The sequence below is a fragment of the Ylistrum balloti genome, unplaced genomic scaffold (genome assembly GCF_031769215.1).
Source record: "Ylistrum balloti isolate Yb309-2 unplaced genomic scaffold, AGI_CSIRO_Ybal_v1 Utg370090, whole genome shotgun sequence".
NCBI lineage: Eukaryota > Metazoa > Mollusca > Bivalvia > Pectinida > Pectinidae > Ylistrum > Ylistrum balloti.
Window position 1 is genome coordinate 805,630 of NW_026782122.1, and position 24,161 is coordinate 829,790.

The 24,161-nt window shown below is 34.7% G+C and overlaps 1 protein-coding gene across 1 annotated transcript; it reads right to left on the reverse strand.

Moving 5' to 3' along the window:
• Nucleotides 1–1,992: 1,992 nt before the first annotated feature.
• Nucleotides 1,993–11,802, reverse strand: LOC132549917 (uncharacterized). Its single transcript, XM_060213904.1, has 4 exons — nucleotides 11,759–11,802; nucleotides 8,071–8,327; nucleotides 2,979–3,683; nucleotides 1,993–2,382 (listed from the first exon to the last, which is right to left on the reverse strand). Exons 1-4 carry the CDS (start codon nucleotides 11,793–11,795, stop codon nucleotides 1,993–1,995), a joined length of 1,389 nt encoding a protein of 462 aa, XP_060069887.1. The 5' UTR covers nucleotides 11,796–11,802.
• Between the last annotated feature and the right edge of the window lie 12,359 nt (nucleotides 11,803–24,161).

Sequence of the window (24,161 nt, forward strand, 5' to 3'; positions counted from 1 at the left end):
ACATATCAACATTTATGTTAAACATTAACATTTTTATAAAAAAAATCACATTTTATGCAAAATATTAACAGTTTTATACTGAGCCTTAACATTTGATGTTAATGAGATTTTTTGACACACTTCAGTACACACATTTACATTTTCTAATTGTGCTAAATTCTCATAAGTGTTCAGTATATATATATATATATGTAAAAAAAACAAATTTCACAAGAAGAGATGGCACTGATATTCTACACCATATCTTAAAATCAATTTTACCAGTATTTACATGTTTTCTCTGTGGAAAAATTGAAATAATAATTATCAATGGCAATAACATATATTTACAATAACAACAACTTTTCAGCCATCACATATATGATATTTTTCCGTATAGGTTTCTGAGTAACATATTGTAAAATTCTTTCAGTAAAATACAAACATACTCCAACACCAATTACAAGATTTAAGTAGTAACACAAATGTATATAAAATCTTGATAAAAAATAATAGATCTATGTCTTATCTAGTGGATGGAATGTTCAATTAAAGTTGTCATTAATATAATACTTTGGCAAGAATTAAATTGACCCAAAATAGATTTTCAAAACTCTGCTGCAGATTCTAGGAAAACTTCCGTGTGATTTGGATACAATAACGTATCACTTGTCATAAATGAGAATCTGAATTTCAGAAATCAGCAATACTGACGAGTCCATTGTATAAAATTTACCCGTCTTTATCTACATAGAATATATCTTATTTACAATTAAATTCTGATTAATGTGGCAAATATCTGACTACAAAAAATCAACATTAGGGTTTAACAGATTTTGTTTGCAAACTTCCTCTTCTTTGAGTGAAGTCTTTACATGACATGCAACGAGACAAAATTGAGAGGATCTCGTACAAAATGTATCTTATTTTTCCTATTTGACTTTTTTTTTTATATAAATCTTGTCAAGACAACATGACTTGTGTCATTTGTTTTCATTTTAATTAATTAATCTAAATTATCACATGATTGTCTTGCTAATCAATAAACATACCAATGTCATGTATTTGCATATTACATACCTGGTATGTGTAAAATAACTTAATATACTGTCACTTTAGAGAATGATATTTCTTCACACAATCACTAATGGTATTATGATGTAACAATGGAGACAATAGATATGGAGATAATCTGACCTTAACTTTGACGTAACAATTTTTGTATTTCACCATATTTGCTTAAAAATTTTAACATCTGATCTTAAATTTCATTCCATTTTATATGTGATTATGAAACTTATCACAATTTTTCTTAAAATTTTAAAGATTTATTTCATAAATTCCCATATCAAAAGGAAACTCAGGTAAGATCCCGTACATTTTCATAAAAGTTTAGAAAAAATGTGCATGTTAGGCGTAGAAACTCACAGAATTTGAAATATTTGATGTAATTATTTTTTGTAATTATATCTGAATTAAAAATCTATTTTCAGTATCAGTATATTTGATATCTTTAATTTTCAAAAGCCATAAGGCACTAGACAAACTCGATTTTGTATAGACATTTTATATTTGTCAAAATCCTAACCGTCAGAAATACAAAGGATATTAACACATACATTGACATGATTCTTTTGAACACTGTTGGGTATCAATCATCTGTGATTCTTGCACAACCCATTCTACAACTGATGACAACAACATTGGTTCTGTCAGAACCACTGTAAGTAAAATTTTTACAATTAAAACTTTGTAATAATCTTAATAAGTTAATTGATTTATTTCTGGAATTTCAAAATTTTAAAACAGAAAAAAATTGAAGCATATTCCATATTATATATGTCGCATATCATCAGGAGTATACCACAGGTCTCTTGTATATTGTTCAATAAAATAAAAAGGTGTCCTAACCCTATTATACCAATGTCTCCCTATCAGTAAATAGTCCGCCTGATTAATGAGGTTTCTGGGTATATTGGCAGTACTCTATTTTATTTAAAGGTCACATTGTTATCATAACTTTGCATGAAGACGAACGTCGGGTGAGCGGCCATTTTTGCTGAGGTGAAAGGCCAGCTTTACGCATTTACAAATATGATCTAGAGCATGAAACGGGACGGATTTGTTCACGGGTAAATATACAACATGATCTATAAGATATCGAGCCTCGTGTGGATAGTCTATGTTGAGGGCCTCCAAGGGGTCATGTTGGTTGTTGAGGGCCTCCAAGGGGTAGTACTGGTGGTAGTTTTCTGTTGTGTGTTCAAAACTGCTGTTTACTTTAGCCTGTTGACGGTGAGACTCATCACCGTTTTCTGGTTCAATGAGATTGAGTTGTGTAGCTCCACGGTAAGCATCTATCCCCAAGGCATTTAGTATTTTAACTACTGTATCAGGATTGTCCTGAAAAAAGAATTAGAAGCTTGGTATGAGTTAACTTAATTGTAAAACATTGATATTGTGGAGAAAAAGTCTGTACTCTGCTGACACTTAATAACTCAACTTCTTGACTGTTCTTTTTGATATAATCTACAACCACGTGTGTTTTCATTACGGACTCAAAATGCCGGATCTCATCACATGGCCGAAAGATCCAAGCGATTCTTGGACATACTAGAAAATTATTGTACGGTTCCACTACTTCACATTTTCTTCAAATTTGTAACAATGTTTGACCTATAAATAGTAACTGTGACTTTGACCTTTCAACCCTGAAACATTATTTCATCCAGGAGCTTGAATTTTGTGAAAAGTTTTACTAGAATCCCAGAAGAAATAAGATTGCTAGAAAGGTGACAATGAATCTGTCCAGGACAGATGCATCACAGTGGACAAGGATAAAATTTTTTAAGTAAAACAGCAGGGGAACGAAAATGAAAGAAAAATTTTATTGCTTTGATATCAAAATTGCTCTTCAATTGATGATAATCAAGATTTTTTTCAAACAAAATATACAGAAGATATATTCAGCAGCAGCAGCTATGTTTGATTCAACTCACCATCAATATTGGGAAAAGCCAGTAATTGTTGACTTCAGCTTGCAGTCCTACCAAGGTGACTTCTTCAGGTAGCCTCTGTATCACATATTCCGCTTTCACTTGTGACGAGTTGAAATCTGTCACATCAAAATTATCAAGTCTCCTTTTCATTGTGGCAAGAAGGGCATTTGATGGCTGTGCTCGAATTCGTTCTATCATGTGATCAGGAAACCCCCTAAGAAGCCGGATCACCAGTTTTTTGTGGTCAATATTTAAAGTTCTGGTCATGAACATCAATGGTTTGATAATTCGTGGACAATCTAGGAAAACATAGACAGCAGAATATTTCAGAATCTTTTTAAAAAATTCTGAACGTTTTTGTATAGGATAGTTCAAATATCTCTCCTTCATTTGTGTGTATAATTTTTCCTCCTTGACTTTTGCTAAAGCACCACCAAATGCAGTTGAATATTTGATGACACCAAAACTGAACATTGCCAGATCACTTCTTGGGTTTCCCATTTTCTCAAAACCACAAAAACACTCTGCACAGTCTTCAATGACATCAATGTTTTTTCTCTGTGCAATGTCTATGATAGATTCGATGTTGCACCATTTGCCGTAGATGTGAGCGATGAGAATGGCAACAGTTTTATTAGTGATAAGAGATTCCAGCAGTTCATCCTTAGGTCCAGTTGTTTCTATACTCACATCAAGGGGGACAACCTTCAACAAACAAAATTCATGATTTAAAAATAAACAGCTAAGATTGTAGGTCATTCAGCATCAATACCCACAAGCTACATGTATGAGTTATAGTTTACAAGACTTCTATCATTTTAATATAACTTTTTGAGGATTGAATTAAAGAAAATGTGTCAAAATTTGATTGAAATTCAATAGAAAAAACCATTGTCCATTTTTTTTATAAAAAAACTAAAAAGCAATTGAACTTTGTATCTAAAAACACAACCTTTACAATATCAATAATGAGATATTCAGATCTTTGGTTCTTGTACAGTACAATCATCGACTAAAACAGCCACCACTGAACAGAATATTAATTCCTACCATGCTATTCTGAAACCATTAATTTCCAGGTATTAAATTTGGCTTCTGACTTTAGCATAGAATCATACCTCACATTAACTTATAGATAAATCATTAACAATTTCAAAAAAAAATCTTTAACTAATAATTAAAAAATTTGACGTTTGACCTTGTGTTTTGTGAATATCACAAAATTCATCTGTTATCTTATCGCAGTATTATGTCATATCAATCAATATTGCCCGTTGACTTCACCTTGTCAAAATGCATCAGAATGGGATATAAATGGCAGAGATATTACATGAACTAAAAATCTGTTAATCTTGTACAACACCATGATTGGACCAGACTTCAATATCAACTGCTGTTGGCAGATTTAGAATGTTTGTCCCTAGTCTCCTTTAAAGTAGAACAAATTACTCAATGAAAAAAACCTTTAAATGAAATCACTTTAATTTCATGAATGCAGTTTCGGTTGAGAAAGTTAAAAGCACTTAATTACCTGAAAATGACCATCAGGTCTGAAAACAATAGCAAAACAAAACTCAGGATATTATACCGAACACAGGCCTAGGAGACCTCTCTATTCGACTCCTTCTTTCACCTGTGTTGTTATTTTTCAATTATCTTATCGATGCACAAAGTATCTACAAGTTTTACTCTACATATATATAATGTCCTATGGGTTTGTTGAGCTTAACTTAACAGCCAAGTCATGTTCAACCAAATTCTAACATGTACGATTTTGTAATCAGTCCTCAGTATAAAAAATTAAAATCAATATCAGCAAAGACAACAGTCATGACAGGAACATTAATTAAGCTTGTAAGTGAACCAGCTCGGCACTAGACCACTTACAATCAACTTTATGTGTATTGTACAAGAGGCCTGATGGGCCTGCATCACTCACCTGGTATTCAATGCTCATCAAACAAAGAATCAGTGCTAATATCACAGATACAAATATATTGATATATATGTACACCAATGGCATTCATAGGGCACTTCCAATACAATTTACTCAACTCTAAACAGTGGCAGTTATGACCTAATTTTTAACTAAATGCTTGTTCTTTTTCTCTCAAACTTTGTGGGCTTTGACCAAGAAAAGCCTTTCCACCAAATATCATGCCTCTTTCAGCCGTTTAGCTTACCACAAGAAAAGTAGGAAAGTACCAGCCAAATACCATACTTCTGCATCTTAGAAGTTGATAAATGTACCCATGTGACCTTGAATATGGGTCAAGGCAATTTCTTTTCACAGACATACTTGAACATCATCCTCGGAACATTCCAGCCAAATATAATGCCTCTAGACTTCTTAATTATTGAGAAGATATATACTCTATATACTGTACATTTTTGGTATAGAGAGATTCTACATGTGTACACATATAGCGATCCTACAGGTGTACACAAAGAGAGATTCTACAGGTGTACACATAAAGAGATTATACAGGTATACACATAGAGAGATTCTACAGGTGTACACATAGAGAGATCCTACAGGTGTACATATAGAGAGATTCTACAGGTGTACACATAGAGAGATTCTACAGGTGTACACATAGAGAGATTCTACATATGTACACATAAAGAGATCCTACAGGTTTACATATAGATAGATTATACAGGTGTACACATAGAGAGATTCTACAGGTGTACACATAAAGAGATTATACAGGTGTACACATAGAGAGATTCTACAGGTGTACACAGAGAGATTCTACTGGTGTACACATAAAAACATTATACAGGTGTACACAGAGAGATTCTACAGGTATACACATAGAGACATTCTACATGTGTACACATATAGAATTCCTACAGGCGTACATATAGATAGATTATACAGGTGTACACATAGAGAGATTCTACAGGTGTACACATAGAGAGATTCTACAGATGTACACATAAAGAGATTCTACAGGTGTACACATAGAGACATTCTACAGGTGTACACAGAGAGATATTCTACAGGTGTACATATAGAGAGATTCTACAGGTGTACTACAGGTGTACACATAGATATATTCTACAGGTGTTCACATAGAGAGATTTTATAGGTGTACACATAAAGATATTATACAGGTGTACACATAGAGAGATTCTACAGGTGTACACATAGAGAGATTCTACAGGTATACCCATAGAGAGATTCTACAGATGTACACAGAGAGATATTCTACATGTGTACACATGTATACAGTACATTTTTGGTACATACAGATTCTACAGGTTACACATGTACACCGTACATTTTTGGTATAGAGAGATACTACAGGTGTACACATGTACACTGTACATCTTTGGTATAGAGGCACCATCTTTATCAGAAATACCTAGATGTTTTAAATCCAGTTGCTTGGTTTATTATATGCATTATCTGTATCAAGAAGAATCTGTATTAAGTCAGTAAATCTTTAAAATTAATCAATATTTAAGGCACTCTCTGTATTAAGAATTCATCTGTGTTAAGACACCAGCTGATTTAACAAGAGGCTGATAGAGACATGAAATTGCTTCATCCAATCTGTAGGAGAATGAATTCTATATTTCAAAGCACACAACATACACTATCTCTATTTCCCCATTTGGCCCAACTCCACTGTCCTTAGGGGTAAGGCAAACCATTCATGTGTCAGACCAAATAGGGACAGAATCCTGCCATTCCTACCGAAAGAAAAGAGAAGGATTTTAAAGAGTTTACTCTATTTGCCCTTCTTTTCCCACCCCTTCTGTACCACGGGGGCTGAGACACACCAATTATACCAAACTGATTCCCCATCACCAAAGAACGCTTCAGACCAAATTTGGTCAAAATCTAATCCTTCTTCAATGAGGAATAGGATTATAAAGAACTTGCTCTGTTTCCCATACTGGGCCTCACACACTCTCCACCCACCATCTGATTCAAGAGGCAAAGATTCACTGTTTATACAAAATTGATTCTTGCATGTTCACTAAAGAATGATTAAGCTACACCAAATTTGGTCAGAACTTATCATTCCTACAGGAGGAGAAGAATTTTTTAAAAAAATTTGCTCTATTTCCCTTATTGGACCTTGCATCTTCCATCCCAGGAGGTTGAGACCCTAAGTTTATAGGAAATTGAGTCCCTTTCATCCAAGAATACTTCTGACCAAATTTGGACAAAATCTAATGATTCCTACAAAAGTGCGATTTTAGAGAATTTACAAAATTTCCCTTTTGGAATGACCCCTCCCTGTCCTTCAGACAAGCTGAGTTTAACACTATTAAGACACTATGTGTATTTAGATAGCACCAGTATTAAAACACCACTTGCGTTTTGACACAAACTATGTTATAACACCTTCTTTATTAAGACACTAGGAATTTTCTGCCATGTTTTCATGTAAACTGAATAAATTATACTGACTTCATGAAAACTGTTTTTATGTACATGTAATGCTTGGACAGACTCAGCAAAGCAGGTTTTACTAATATTTGTGTTGTTTGTTTTACCCTTATCAAAATACTTCTTTTCTTCTATGTCATGAACACTATATTTATGGCATTAAAGAAAATATTTAAATGTATTATGTTTTTAAGTACCTTAATAATCAACAAGAAATATTCCTGCCTTGAAAGGTAGGGATTTAAAATTTGATATGTTGTCATCATCCAGGACAGCAATTAAAGCACCTGAATTTCAATATCTATATCTTTATTCTAGATTTGATTCTGCTGACATAAAACTGTATTTGTAAAGTTTCTTATTACTGAATAGATAAAACAAATCAACCATGACCATTGGTGTGTTTATGCTACATACAGGTGTATATAATTGAGCAGAAAAGCTGGCACAAAAATCTGAAGTAAGAATATTGATTCAAACTAAAATGGCACTGTTGATGCATCAACGAGAACATTCTGTTCTGATTGGTCAATAATAAGTCATCTTTAAGCTGTTACACATACTAAATTTTTAAAAGGTATTAACTTTGATGTAATTAGATATCACACTGATGAAACTAAAGACAATATTCACACTAAAGTAACTTCAAAGTAATCAGACACTTGATGGCATTAAAGGACAAACCTTGAGCTTGTGATGTTTAACAATGTACACCATGTCTGGTATGTTGATAGCCGACATAATAACCTCTGAACCTGGAGGGTAGTCCTTGACCTTCAGGTAAAGGTCAAGGCAAGTTCTGACAGAGAGACAGGGCAATACAGAGTTCTGATTGGTTGGATGCAACCACATGGTCTGTAACTCCTTTATGATTTGCTCCCTCTTTACTCCACAGCTGATACATTGTTTGGCACTGAATAGTAGATCACGCCAGTCAGCATCTGCAGAGAAGAAAAAACAGTAATTAACATGGACAAAAACACTAATAAACCTTTTGAGTCAATAACATATGTAACATTCTAACATTATTCATGATTATACTGCATACATTAAAATAGAGTGCAGAAAGTGATATTCTATTCATGCATTCTATTTAATAATGACATTGACCCTTGACCCTTGAACCTTAATGGCAATCAATCCCTAGCAATCACTGTCTGGGATAAAGCAATGGTGGAAATCTTGATGAAATTAACCTTAAGACATGGTGTAGAAACCAGTTCTCTATAGTAATAGTTGTACAGAACTCAGTACATGGTGTAGAAACCAGTTCTCTATAGTAATAGTGGTACAGAACTCAATACATGGTGTAGAAACCAGTTCTCTATAGTAATAATGGTACAGAACTCAATACATGGTGTAGAAACCAGTTCTCTATAGTAATAGTGGTACAGAACTCAATACATGGTGTAGAAACCAGTTCTCTATAGTAATAGTGGTACAGAACTCAATACATGGTGTAGAAACCAGTTCTCTATAGTAATAGTGGTACAGAACTCAATACATGGTGTAGAAACCAGTTCTCTATAGTAATAGTGGTACAGAACTCAATACTAGCTTTCTGTTTATAGTTCAGTAGTGGCACAGACAGAAAAAAGGGAAAATTTACATACAGTTTATATTTCCTCAGTCACTGAAAGTAATTATGTCACATACATAAATACCAGGACAAAGGGTCTTACATTCATATAAAACTTGGTAGCCCCTCATTCCTAGATGCTACTGGTCGAGTAACAAAACCCAGTGCTATTTGGTTATTGAGAAAAGGTGGTTTAGAAGTTTTAACACATATGACATTTTTAACTTTCATAAGGGGACATGGACATGACCAGCCTTTGGAACAAACTTGCTGGCCTTTCTTAATTAATCTCATCATGGTGTTATCCAAAGAGTCATTTTAAAATATTTGACCTAAGATCATAAAAATTGATTAATGACATGTATTTGAGCAAACTCTGTACATTTCCTTTTATCCTTATATGCTATTGGCCAAAAATGATGACTTAGGTATTTTGGTTATTTTGAAGAAATTGCTTAAAAGGGTGCCAAGTAATCTATTTCAATAAACTTGGTAACCCTTAACCTCTAAACATGATAATATCTAATATCAGTACCCTGGACCTTTTGATCTTTATTTAAGAAGTCATTTTAATTTTTCAACACATTTGACCTCTGTGACCTTGAAAGAGAGTCAAGGTCTTTCATTTAAATAAACCTAGGCCTGGTAGCCCTTTATCGCAGCATATTGCAACCCATGTATAATACCAGTGCAGTAATGTTGCTCTTAAAGGTAAAAATAACACTGACTGAAAGATAGTAAAAACTTATTGTTGTGTTTTAGTCTGGTGTTATAACAACTTGTCAAACCTTATCATACACCTGAAAAACTGAAGGTGGTCCGATATGTCAACACAGTTTATTACCTATTTACTGTGTGGAGTTTTCTCTATAGATAACAAAGTCTGGCAACCTTTGTAATCCGATTACGCACTTAGTGTACGTAAACTTAATCCTAGAACAAAACACTCAATTATTAATCCTAATGTCCTCGTGTGTATACATCAACACCTACAGAATTCTCTGTATGGAAGTAACTGTTATATATCTAGTATATTTCATACACAATTGATATAGAATTATTTGATATATTTAGCTAAATCGTTTTAGCAGTTGTATTATATAATTTACATGAATGCACCAAACAACAAAAAGACACATACATTGTATACAGAAACATCGAACCATCTCCCAAATTTTATTTAATTCACTTGAAACCAAATTTCAAGAACATGTTATATAATGATATGAACATGCATGTGACTTTCATTCCCTGAGATTACAATGTGGTCTGATCAGCTATGTAGGACACCATTTATAGATTATAACATGGTGTGAACACAAAACTTAATCTGTAGAAGGGTTCATAGCAAACTTTGAATTTTGTCATTCAGAACAAGTCAAGTGTGACCATTCTCTAAGTTTGACCTTTTGACCTGATTTGATGAGAGAGGATGACCATTAAAATGTTACTTTTTCATGAGATGTTACGGGACTGAAAATATACATGTACATAAAACAGATACATTCCACATGTAACGTTTATCGGAATGTCACCTTCTCTAACAGCATGGTCAAGTTTCCTGTTTGACCTGTTAACCTTTACTGATGACACTTAAATCTAGTATGATGCTGGGGGCGTCATGTTATGATACGACAATTAATCTTTTTAACACTTATATAAGTACTTTGGACATGGATCAAGTGTGTATGTGACTTTTGACCCATTGATCTTATACTGACCCGTCAAAATCTAATCAGGCGAACAACTTGATGATGCATCTGTTAACAATTTTATAATATAAATAAGTAATCATATTTTCATTGATTGATAACCAAATCTTGTACAACAAATGGTACCAGTTATACTTCAAAACTTCCACAGTCTTTGTTCCCAGTCTTATGCTGGATCAAGTGTTGTATCTGATGACTATCAAATCCTAACATATATGAAATATATAAGTACTATACATTTACTTTGTACATGTAACTTGTAACAGTAAATACTACAGGATCCTGTAACAATGTTCTGGTGTGGGGGTGGCGGGGGAGGGGGGTGGGACTGAGGGTTTGTATGGTACCCAGAAATATTGTTACAAGTCTAGGCCCCTGTGGTAAATAGTGACTTGTTGAAATGTTAATAAAAATACATGTATATATTACTATATATTTGATATCAATAATTGCTAGCCCTTGCCTGGTTTCAGCCATTGTGCAGCTGTTTATTGATTTCCAGTGATTTATACATCATAGCTATTATGTTGTTCTGTGAGAAGTCTACCCCCTGACCTTGAACAAAGAGTAATCTCAGCTTACTGCTGGATAGATATGGTGTCTTCAGAAATAATATGTAAAGGGATATATCATATGGACAGATCACATGCAGACAGAGTGAAGGACATTGATTCTAATTGTGGTGGAATTGTATGACAGAGGTAAGGAGGTACAAGTAGGATTATAATGTATAAATAACACCAACAGACATCCAGGACAGCGGAATAATGCAGAGAAAATATCCATTTATCACATTGCTAGCCTATTATGCCATACGGCAATGTCATAAATATCATAAGACACATATGTAATAACATTCTTGTGACATCATTTATAAGTCTGTCTGATTTGGAAAATATTGACATTTTTCAGAAATACAGGGTATATGATAAATAGAATCTTAGATTTGTTTTGATGCACTATGTAATTAATTAAACTTGGTAAATAATTTGAAATACATCAATACTCATGCAAGATTGCCTAATATATATAAAAACAAAGAAACTTGTGGATTTTAACAAAAAGATACAGCAATACTTACCGATATAGACACAAGTGTAAGGTAAGACTGTCATCATAAAGAATTGTTCAGTAAATCTTTCTTAAATCCCATACATCATCCCATCAGTGTGTACCTCCTACAGCATGACTGTGATTTTCAGTTGAGCTTGTCCCTATCTTCAGAAGTTACTTTTATGTATCTGAATCATAAAAACAAAAATATATCAATTTTCACAAAATAATACATTTGTATTTGTTTATTTACTACACGACTCAGATTGATTTATATCAAAGATATATGTATAAACAAAGTATACAAATATGAAAACAGATAAATTTTACAAATATACTTATATTCAAACTATCTCAATTCCAATTTCTTTTTAAATATTATGAAAATCTGATACTGAAAATGATTTTAAAATAAACTGCACTTTTAAAGATAAAAAAATAATTCTGGTTGTGATTTAGCCACAAGCACTTAGTTCACTGATGAAAAATGATAGAATGTCACTTATGTACATTACATCGGCAATGAACAGCCAGATAACAGCGTATGCTTCAGGCCAAAAATAAATCTATGATGTATCTCATCTTCAGTAATGTTTTTCATATATGTTTATCTAGTTACTAAATATACTGAAATATATTTTTTTATAGTGTAAGAAATCGATAATCAGACATGTTTATACCTACATGATTTATTTACACACAAATGATATCTCTGTGCTATCTAAACCATTACAGACTTGATTCTAAATTATTTTTTTTTATTTTTCCTTCCATTTTTAAAAGGCCTCATTGGAAATCAGCCAATTTCAGGTTTTTATGGGAAGTCCTAGGTAAAGGGTACATACCACTCTTTAGTACATTATGTGATTAATATATATATATACCAACTGCCTTTCGTTGCCTGTCTCATTTTTATAGTATTATCTGCTTATTTTTGACAATGTTAATATAGCTTCTCTTTAAAATTTCATACTTAAGGTAAATTGTTGTATTTTTCATTATTGTGATCAGTGGAACATTACATTACCCCAATCTTTTTTTATTTTTGTAAGAGGACAGAATTTGACAGTATTTTCTCACAGGTGATCAGGTCCTAGATAAGCAGAATAATGTTATATACTGTTACGTAACAGAATAATGTTATATACTGTAACAGAATAATGTTATATACTTACGTATTACGTAACAGAATAATTGTATACACTTGCGTAACAGAATAATGTTAAATACTGTAACAGAATAATGTTATATACTTACGTAACAGAATAATTTTATATACTTGCGTAACAGAATAATGTTATATACTGTAGGCAACAGAATAATGCAACGCTGTATTCTTTAATTTATAGCTCTAGCAAATAGCAACTTCAACTGAGAAATATTTCTTAAAGCTCAGAAAAATCAATAGTAACTAGTACCACTTGTAAACGTTGAAGACACTATGTATCGAACATGTACAGCATCTAGGGACAAACTGAAAAGGGGTGTGTCACAGGTATGCTGCGAGGCATCATAAAAATTTCTGGTGGAATTCAATAAGTTTACAGAATTTTTATCACCTTTTCACATAATACTTACCTTTTTGTAACACACCGATGGTGTACTCAGATAACAGGTGTATTCCTTACTGAATATCTTAAGTGCACCTGTTGCCGCATACAGGTGTTTAAATCACCCGTAATTTTTTTCACCTTGAAGCTAGAGAGCTACATAACAAGGACAGTAACTCTAACTGCATGACAGTAAAGCCAGTTCTGAACAGTTATATAATGTATAAAAATAACATCGAAATAAAATGAGATTATTGTGGATTTTAAACACTTTAACCTTAGAAGAAAATATACATTTTTAATCAGTATATACTCTGTCCATTAACAAAGTACATTGATCATATGTTTACATTAAATATAACGTCTCTTATGTATGAACGACGAAGTCCGTGGCAAGAAAATGTTAAAGATGTTTAGTTATAGTGCACGCACCGATCTCATTGTACATTCACACTCAGTGAGAAATGATATGTTCTGTTAGATACTACTAATTATAATCAAACTAAAATGTCTATTTATTACAGTAACTAACACCGTTTTTCAATTTGACGCTTAAGTGTAAAGATAACTAAAATTCTCTTCGGTGACCTGTCTACATACGTGATTAACACAGGATTCACTCATAATCTATATACAGACTTAAAAGTTTAACAAATAAGTCACGGTATCCCAACACGTCTCTGCAAAGGCATTCTTGTGAATTCATTGTCCAAGGGTCAAGATCGTCTTATACTTTTCTTGGTGTGAAACACCTACAAGCTTACAGCTGTAAAATGTGTACACACCATACACTGATAATCACTGAAATGATATTTTGTTGCGGACTTTAAAAATAGATATTTATGTGTAATTGTCACTTGCGTATAATATTCTATTTGGTAAACAAAAGTAAGTTTGAATTGAAAGCTACGTTACCTCGACAAATATAACAATGTAGGATTCCTACATTCAAGTTGACTATTCTTTTTAAGAAGCGGATAAAACTAATACAATATTTTACGTATACACACACACATGTTGAGTGTTTGTTAGATCAACACACTAATGTTAAACACATGTACACATATTCACACTTACAGATGAAAATAAAAGCAAGAGACGACATACCAAAAAAAACCACTATATCTACACAGGTAGAAATGATGCTCTCCTCAATCGATAGAACGCTATACCGGTAACAAGTAAGTACATTTCTTCATATCTTCAACAAGACTTAGATTTGTCACTCAGGGGAATTAATATTATACTGAATCTCCGTTATTAGATTATCATACTAACGCATCCAAGGTCAAGATAATAACTCATGTTGATTTGAATCTCGTTGAGTCGACCACTGAATGATTATAAAAAGGAATAATAGAGTGTGGTATCTAGGATATATGGGTGACACACGGACCCTAGAGATGGAACATAGATGGTCTTGATTGATATACAGTAGGTAAGTCGTATTTCTTAAGCTGATACTATTATTTAACCATCAGAGACTGAGCAATATCCGTGCGTACAATTATTAATCAATTTTTAAACATTTTTAATCCGACTCTTCACAAAGGAACCCCATCCCCCCATCCCTACGAAACAAGCATCCAAACAAATAAACAGAAAAGCAAAGCCACGCACAGGAGACAAGAATGACTTTGGTTTGGACAGGGGTGGGGGTTAGGGTTAGGGGGGAGGGGGAGACAAAAGATGTTATAATTTATCATCAATATGTCAGAAAATTATTCATTAATCACTAAAGAAATTCTACGATAAACCATATTTGTATATACGTGTATGCTATTTTCAGGGATATATGAACGTTACTGTGTACGTTTTTGTATAATAGGATTCAGATTTAGGAAATGACCAATATAGCAGTACACGTGGAACTAAATGAAGTGTAGTTTTATTTCAAGGTAAAACCTCATCATATTCATCTAATTATACAATTACACTTAAAATCCAGGAATACTTTATATATATATGAATGTGTTTATGTTTTTTCCCCCAAGTTTCAATTCCCGAATGTCTCCCTTCGATTAATGACTACAGGCGGACAGTCAATACCGTAACATTTAATCAATTCATTGTAGATATATCGGAGGCTTTATGAACAGGTCGAACTCGTCTAATGCTCTCTCAATCTTTAACTGTTGATAGAATGAAATAGCTGACCTTGTTAACATGAACCGTGACATTTTCACTGGTAACAACAAAAACACCACACATGAATTGCAAGTCTTATACGTGTCTCGATTTCTAATTTAACATTTTGAAATAACCTCTATCTCATAATGACTGATTTCAGCCATTTCGCGACGGCATCCGCTCAATGCGAATGCGACAAAATCAACGCGACAAGATGACATTTGACGCGACAATGTGACAGTGCATCCCTACAGAAAGTTACTGTCGTGAAATTACGTTGCGTTTTCTCTATAAGTTCGTCACATGATGATATGTTTTTAACGCAATGGTTTTGTCGCATTGCCGAAATCACCAACCATACGAAATCGAAGAAAATAGCCAGTATTGACTCATGTGTTCGTAAACTGAGATCGAATGACTTTGAATGAAATCGAGTTATTTTACCTTTCCCGTGTATAAAATACAGAAGTGTGAATCCGAGGGGCGGAACCTTGAATAAGGGAGATGCCAATTTTCCTCAACATTACACCATGTAAGGTGATATACATGTACAGAGCAAAGATTACCAAGGAGTGACACCCAACTTCAACGCCATAACAATATACTATTACGCGACCTGAGATTCGTGTGATGTACATCACTAGTCTTTTCGTCTTGTCCACAAAGTGGCTCACATGGAACCATAAATTTTGCCATGACACGTTCCAGGAGAGCAGAGAGCGAAAGTAATTGTTACCCGTGGAATATCAAGGATGAGTAATTGTATATCAGCATCACAGATAACACTTGGGACTACCACACAGAAGGTTGGACATGCAATTACTTGGGCTTGTCACAAGGGACGTGTGTTTGGAGTGTAAGTCTTAATAGCTAAGACTTCATTTTTGTGTACACAATCACAAAAAAACCTCGATGTTGTTGGTTGTGATATTCTTCTCTTCTCACGATCACACCGTGTATAACACGACCACACCATGTTAAACACGATCAGACCGTGTATAAAACAACCACACCCTGTATAATACGAACACACCATGTACAACACGACCACACCGTGTATAACACGACCACACCGTGTATAACACGAACACACCGTGTATAACACGACCACACCGTGTATAACACGACCACACCATGTATAACACGAACACACCGTGTATAACACGACCACACCGTGTGTATAACACGACCACACCGTGTATAACACAATCACACCGTGTATAACACAATCACACCGTGTGTAACACGAACACACCGTGTAAAACACAATCACACCGTGTATAACACGAACACGCCGTGTATCACAAAGCACGGCGTTATAACTTATCAAAAACACTTATAACATGAAAAAGATTTGTTATTAGGTTCAATCTGATTCCAGCTGCAACACGCCAACCCCTCCCCGCTTCCCCGCTTCCCCACTTCCCCGCTTCCCCACTTCCCCACTTCCCCACTTCCCTTTCCCCACCCCACATACTTCCCGCAACACAACAAATATACGATTCTACCGTTTCAGGAATCCTTAGCAGGTAGGCTTCTGTCGTTTGTCTAAAAGACTAATCACATCCTTACGAAGCCAACGACATATTCGTGTGGGACGCAAATCTCGACACTCAAAGATCAGGAAAAAATCTTCCGAGGGGAAAATTATAATACGGGCAGATACATTTAATTTATCAATTCCTTATAAACAATACGTAAAAGCAAGAGAAAAAATACCAGTAATTAAGGGTAATGGTGTATTTAGTACAATCCGGGGTCGATAAATATTGGACCGCAAACAAAGAAAACACAATTGAATTGTGGGCTATCTCAGCTTTCGCGTATCCGTCTTAAATACTTGCTATGCATCGTTAGAAAGGGCCGACATGCTGACGGTTTCTCAATGTAGCACGCTCGTCTTTGTGATGCAGGGAACTGGTTTAGATGTTTAAACTCGACTTGTATTTAGAGTTTGGTTTTGACAGTATTTTCTGTACACCACTCAAACGTTCACTAATAACATCATTCCTATTCACGTTCCGTAAAAACGATACATCCCAATCGTATTGGTGGATGTTCTCGTCTTTCATCAGAAGAGTTCGCACGTAAACCACGGTGCTTGTGCGATATAAAATTCACCGTATAATTAACACTGGTTAACAGTAATTTCAAAATTTCGTTTTGTAAATTGATAATAAATAAACTTCCTGTCCGACAAATAATCATGATAATAGAAATGGGCAATGAATGGCTCTTTTTAGAAGTATATTCTCGATTACTAAACATTCAGCAACATGGACCGTATTTGACAGGGATACGTATAAAAAATCCTCACTGCTGTACTAGTTTTAGTTTAGGGTTTACATTTGTGAACTGTTATTTGTCATCTGCAAACAATATGTAAATTTCTGATGATATAGAATCTTACTTTTTTCCTCTGAACATGAATTTTATCACGAATTTTTCATTTTGGTAAAAGCGAAAAATTCAAAGACTCGTTTTATAAATGTTAAAGTGCAAGAAACGGAAACTCATACAAGATTCTTTGACCATTTGTTACTGTATTGACATTAAGGATTGTTTTAAAGTTAATATAAAACTGTATGAATGGTTAAAAAATTGCGTTTTTATGACAAGCCACACAAATTTTATTGATAAGATAATAAAGAGGAGGTTCAGTTTTTTCTTCATTTATGAATGTTTTACAAAATTACCGTCAAAATTTAAGAAGCCGAGCTACGATCGAATAATTCCCTTCATGACGCTCTTACACAGAAACGCGTATTGCATTTGCTGAGTGAGTGTATTGGGTGAAGCTGTTGTAAATGTCATGTGTCACTACAAGTCGCTACGTAATAAATAACTTTGGTTTATTTTTAACTTGGTACCTAATTACGCCGATCAGGTGTTCAGCGCATACGATTATGAATTACTTCTTTAATTAGAAACGAAGTTTTAACGGTCTCATACAAAAACTGCTACATACAAATTGTAATAAATGGGCGGTGCTGATGCTGCGACACATATAAAGTGATTTCTGCATCAGACATCGTTTGTTTAAACATTTAGCGTTCTGGTTATAACGAAGCATAATTCAGCTACGATATTGAATTGTCTTTACTGTTCCAGCGTCAGTTACGCTTCTCGACATTTGAGTAGAAATGTTAGTGATAAATCTGCTACGCCTTTCTGAAGTTTTCACAGTTCCCGTTACGATCCAAAATCAAACACCCCATTTCTTCCTACGCAAAAGGAAAAAAAAAAACTCTGCTGTCACCAGATGTAATAGGAACCACGAACTCATTTTCACAGAGGGAGGGTAATTTGAATTCACAACATTTTTTCTACAGTTTGATTTCGCTTTTGCAAGTAATAACTGTAAGTTGACTTGTCAGCATCGATTGTAGAGTCTCGGATGATTTTAAAGTCTTTGGCATCTACATAAAAATACTTAAACGTACACGTACTCTTTAACAAATCTGACGTATATGACCTTGGGAAAAGGTCAATATCATTAAAACAAGGAAACAAAAATGAATTAAACTGAGTTAAATTACATCTATTTTGTCCTTCTAGGATTTGTCAGTGATGGTAAGGGCCTATTTTTGAAACTTAAGAGGCGACTGTGGAAAATCCAACGTAACAAAAGAACTAGTGCACTGGTCTGATATTTTAGTATATTCAGCAATGTTCATGTCGGGTTGTACATGGGAAGGTTATAACACATTATATACATGTATTTGCTGGTCAGATACCAGGGGCTATTCTTAAAGTAATGTACATATTTGGGCCCTGTGGCCTTGAAAGGAAATCAGTGTTACAGGGAGAGACCAGGAATACCTGTTAGTTTCTTGGTTTTCTAAAACAATTTTTTTAATGTTTCTTGCATATTTACCTATACGGCAATGAACGTGCGCGCGCGGAGATTCTAGAGCACTCCATCGCAGGTTATGTCTAGTACATTGCATCTGTTTTTGGTTTTTATGAAAGTCTAGGCGTTGTCTTGGGGGTTTTGATATTTTGATTCTTAATCCCCCGAGAAAGGTCAGTGTGATTTACACTAAAGATTTTACATTCCATTTAACTACAAACAGACAAGATATGAAGGCGCTAGATTTTCTGGAACTTAAGTGTAAGATTCGTACAATCTTTATCTAATGACTGTAAACCTTAGACGTAGGTCGAGATGATGTTTGTGACGTCCCTTTATGGTACTACACGAGGAATAAATGCAAGCTCTAAGCCTGCATTCCTATCCCATAAAGGTATCGGTATCGGTCATATTTCTGGTTATTGAACAAAGATATTGTTTAAACTTTTACATGAGAGGTACTTTTTCGGAAAATGTCAGTACACAGCTGTAGATTAGTGAGTCGACGGACATTTGACAAAAGCATAAGTATACTGGCACTTCCCATTATCTAAACTATACAGATATACATCTAACACAAGGAAATGTTAAAATCAACCACACAAATTACAAAAGTTGATATTGACACACTATTAGAAGTTTATAGAATGGTCCGTGATAGCTCAGTTGTTAAATCAGTTTTATGTCGTTCAATTCTTACATACAAAATACCGGGTCGTTTGTGTTTCACAGAATACTGAAATCACCGGAACGCCCTTCACTGTGTCCTTCTATCATCAGTTATTGGGCAATTTACCGCAATTTCCCTGGCGGACAACCCGCATGATGCTCAGTAATGCAGCAACCTGATGCTACTATACACTACACAAGGGATCTCAAACCCGGAAGATATTGCTGTTTTCTATATATAAAATGTATGTAGATATATGTAGAGTTGTCGTATACAATAGTTGTTCGCAAGGTCAGGTCATGCAGAGGTAAGATGAAAGAAAAGAGATATTTACTTTTAATTTTCAAACGCAAACGGCAATGTTTTCTTTTTGTATACATTTACATGAAAGACGTATTAGTAAATTTACACATTCACACAACAAAACGAATGCTTAATAGTTTTCAAACTACATTTAAGCTTCCATAAGCTGCGATATTGAGAGCATGTGACTGGCTTACATATGAAGTGAACTGTGCCTTCTTTTGTCGCTTCAGTGTCTTCACCATCATTCCAGTAGTCGACAAGGGCTGCACATTTCACCAGGTCAAATGTCCGAACGGAGAATGAAATAAAAAATGTATCTCGAGTAAAAAAAATTATCTATCCTGAGTAGTTTGTTTTAACTTCCTGAACAACTTTGTCCCTGATCATTTCATCTTCCGGAACAGATTGTTGCTACATCCGCAAGTTTGATTTTTCTTCCTGGAATATCTTAACTTCCGAAATATTTCGTTTTACTTCCCGATCAAGTCCTTGTGGTGATGTGTTTCTTTATCGTTTTATGATAAAAAATAATTTTCAAATGTGCTGTATGTTTGCTGTATGTTTACTGTATGTTTGCTGTATGTTTACTGTATATTTACTGTGTGTTTGCGGTATGTTTACCTGTATGTTTGCTGTATGTTTACTGTATGTTTACTGTATGTTTACTGTGTGTTTGCTGTATGTTTGCCTGTATGTTTGCTGTATGTTTACTGTATGTTTACTGTGTGTTTGCTGTATGGTTGCCTGTATGTTTGCTGTATGTTTACTGTGTGTTTGCTGTATGTTTACTGTATGTTTACTGTGTGTTTGCTGTATGTTTGCCTGTATGTTTGCTGTATGTTTACTGTATGTTTACTGTATGTTTGCTGTATGTTTACTGTATTTTTGTCTGTATGTTTACTGTATGTTTGCTGTATGCTTACTATATGTTAACTGTATGTTTGCTGTATGTTTACTGTATGTTTGCCTGTATGTTTACTGTATGTTTACTGTGTGTTTGCTGTATGTTTGCCTGTATGTTTGCTGTATGTTTACTGTATGTTTACTGTATGTTTGCTGTATGCTTACTGTATGCTTACTGTATGTTTACTCTATGTTTGCTGTATGTTTACTGTGTGTTTACTGTATGTTTGCCTGTATGTTTGCTGTATGTTTACTGTATGTTTACTCTGTGTTTACTGTATGTTTGCCAGTATGTTTGCTGTATGTTTACTGTATGTTTACTGTATGTTTGCTGTATGCTTACTGTATGCTTACTGTATGTTTACTGTATGTTTGCTGTATGTTTACTGTATGTTTACTGTGTGTTTACTGTATGTTTGCTGTATGTTTGCTGTATGTTTGCTGTATGTTTACTGTATATTTACTGTGTGTTTGCGGTATGTTTACCTGTATGTTTGCTGTATGTTTACTGTATGTTTACTGTGTGTTTGCTGTATGTTTACTGTATGGTTACTGTATGTTTACTGTATGTTTACTGTATGTTTACTGTGTGTTTACTGTATGTTTGCCTGTATGTTTGCTGTATGTTTACTGTATGTTTACTGTATGTTTGCTGTATGTTTACTGTATGTTTGCCTGTATGTTTACTGTATGTTTACTGTGTGTTTGCTGTAGGTTTGCCAGTATGTTTGCTGTATGTTTACTGTATGTTTACTGTATGTTTGCTGTATGTTTACTGTATGTTTGCCTGTATGTTTACTGTATGTTTACTGTGTGTTTGCTTTATGTTTGCCAGTATGTTTGCTGTATGTTTACTGTATGTTTACTGTATGTTTGCTGTATGTTTACTGTGTGTTTACCGTATGTTTATTGTACGTTTACTGTATGTTTGCTGTATGTTTACTATATGTTTACTGTGTGTTTACTGTATGTTTGCTGTATGTTTACTGTATGTTTACTGTATGTTTACTGTGTGTTTGCTGTATGTTTACTGTATGGTTACTGTATGTTTACTGTATGTTTGCTGTATGTTTACTGTGTGTTTGCTGTATGTTTGCCTGTATGTTTGCTGTATGTTTACCTGTATGTTTGCTGTATGTTTACTGTATGCTTACTGTATGTTTACTGTATGGTTACTGTATGTTTGCTGTATGTTTGCTGTATGTTTACTGTATGTTTACCTGTATGTTTGCTGTATGTTTGCTGTATGTTTACTGTATGTTTACTGTGTGTTTGCTGTATGTTTACTGTATGGTTACTGTATGTTTACTGTATGTTTGCTGTATGTTTACTGTGTGTTTGCTGTATGTTTGCCTGTATGTTTGCTGTATGTTTACTGTATGTTTACTGTATGTTTACTGTGTGTTTGCCTGTATGTTTACTGTATGGTTACTGTATGTTTACTGTATGTTTGCTGTATGTTTACTGTGTGTTTACCGTATGTTTATTGTATGTTTACTGTATGTTTGCTGTATGTTTACTGTATGTTTACTGTATGTTTACTGTATGTTTGCTGTATGTTTACTGTATGTTTACTGTATGTTTGCCTGTATCAATGATGATTTACTCGGATTAACTGGAGTTACGTTTTCTTTGTTCAAAAGATTTCATTTTTTTCCCTGGAAGTTTCCAAGTTTTCTTAGTCAAAGATTGACAAAAAAGTGACGGTTCAGAGAGCCCTACAACTAATTAAAAAAACAGCATGTTACGAGTAAAGTGTTCTATCCATACTTTTATACATACACACATTTACAGTCGCGTTTGAAGAGGTGTCTTCTAGTAGGAGCAATACAGATTGAAACTTATGTCAGAAAAGACTTTAAGAATAATTTATTCCTCCTTAACAACGTCTTAGCAAATCGATTGGTTGATTTAGTCAGTTGGGTTGTTAGTGTCAATTTACCGTCACTGTGACACATCCTATCGCTGGCTGTCGTTTCACCCTCAACCATCGTTGTTCTGGTACCTGTGGCGGTGTGGTTGGTCGGTTTTCCGTCATTGTAACTCATGCTAGTTGCGTTAGTTAGTGTCATATTTTCCGTCTCCGTGACACATCCTATCGCTGGCTGTTGTCTCACTGACGACTGTCAGTGTTCTGATACGTGTAACGGTATAGTTGTTTAGTTAGTGTCATGTTTTCCGTCTCCGTGACACATCCTATCGCTGGCTGTTGTCTCACTGACGACTGTCAGTTTTCTGATACGTGTAACGGTATAGTTGTTTAGTTAGTGTCATGTTTTCCGTCTCCGTGACACATCCTATCGCTGGCCGTTGTCTCACTGACGACTGCCGTCTCCGTGACACATCCTATCGCTGGCTGTTGTCTCACTGACGACTGTCAGTGTTCTGATACGTGTAACGGTATGGTTGTTTAGTTAGTGTCATGTTTTCCGTCTCCGTGACACATCCTATCGCTGGCTGTTGTCTCACTGACGACTGCCGTCTCCGTGACACATCCTATCGCTGGCCGTTGTCTCACTGACGACTGCCGTCTCCGTGACACATCCTATCGCTGGCCGTTGTCTCACTGACGACTGCCGTCTCCGTGACACATCCTATCGCTGGCCGTTGTCTCACTGACGACTGTCAGTGTTCTGATACGTGTAACGGTATGGTTGTTTAGTTAGTGTCAGGTGTTCCGTCTCCGTGACACATCCTATCGCTGGCCGTTGTCTAACTGACGACAGTCAGTGTTCTATCGACGTAACATTGCTATTTTTTACCTTTATTTTACTGCTATTTCCTTTGTGATGAAATCAATACTGACAGTATAAGATAATTCATGAGACCTACGTATTTTCTGTCCATTTCCTTTTGCAGCTCTCCTAGGCCTGTGACATAACTTCGGGCAAACAATTACCAGAATAGGTTTTAAATGTTACCTGCCGCCCAGTTAGTGACATCTCGGTCGTTTGGACGCTTTGAAACGGCCTTGAGTGACTTCATTTGTTGATAGAGCTCTGTCACGCGATCCTTATGA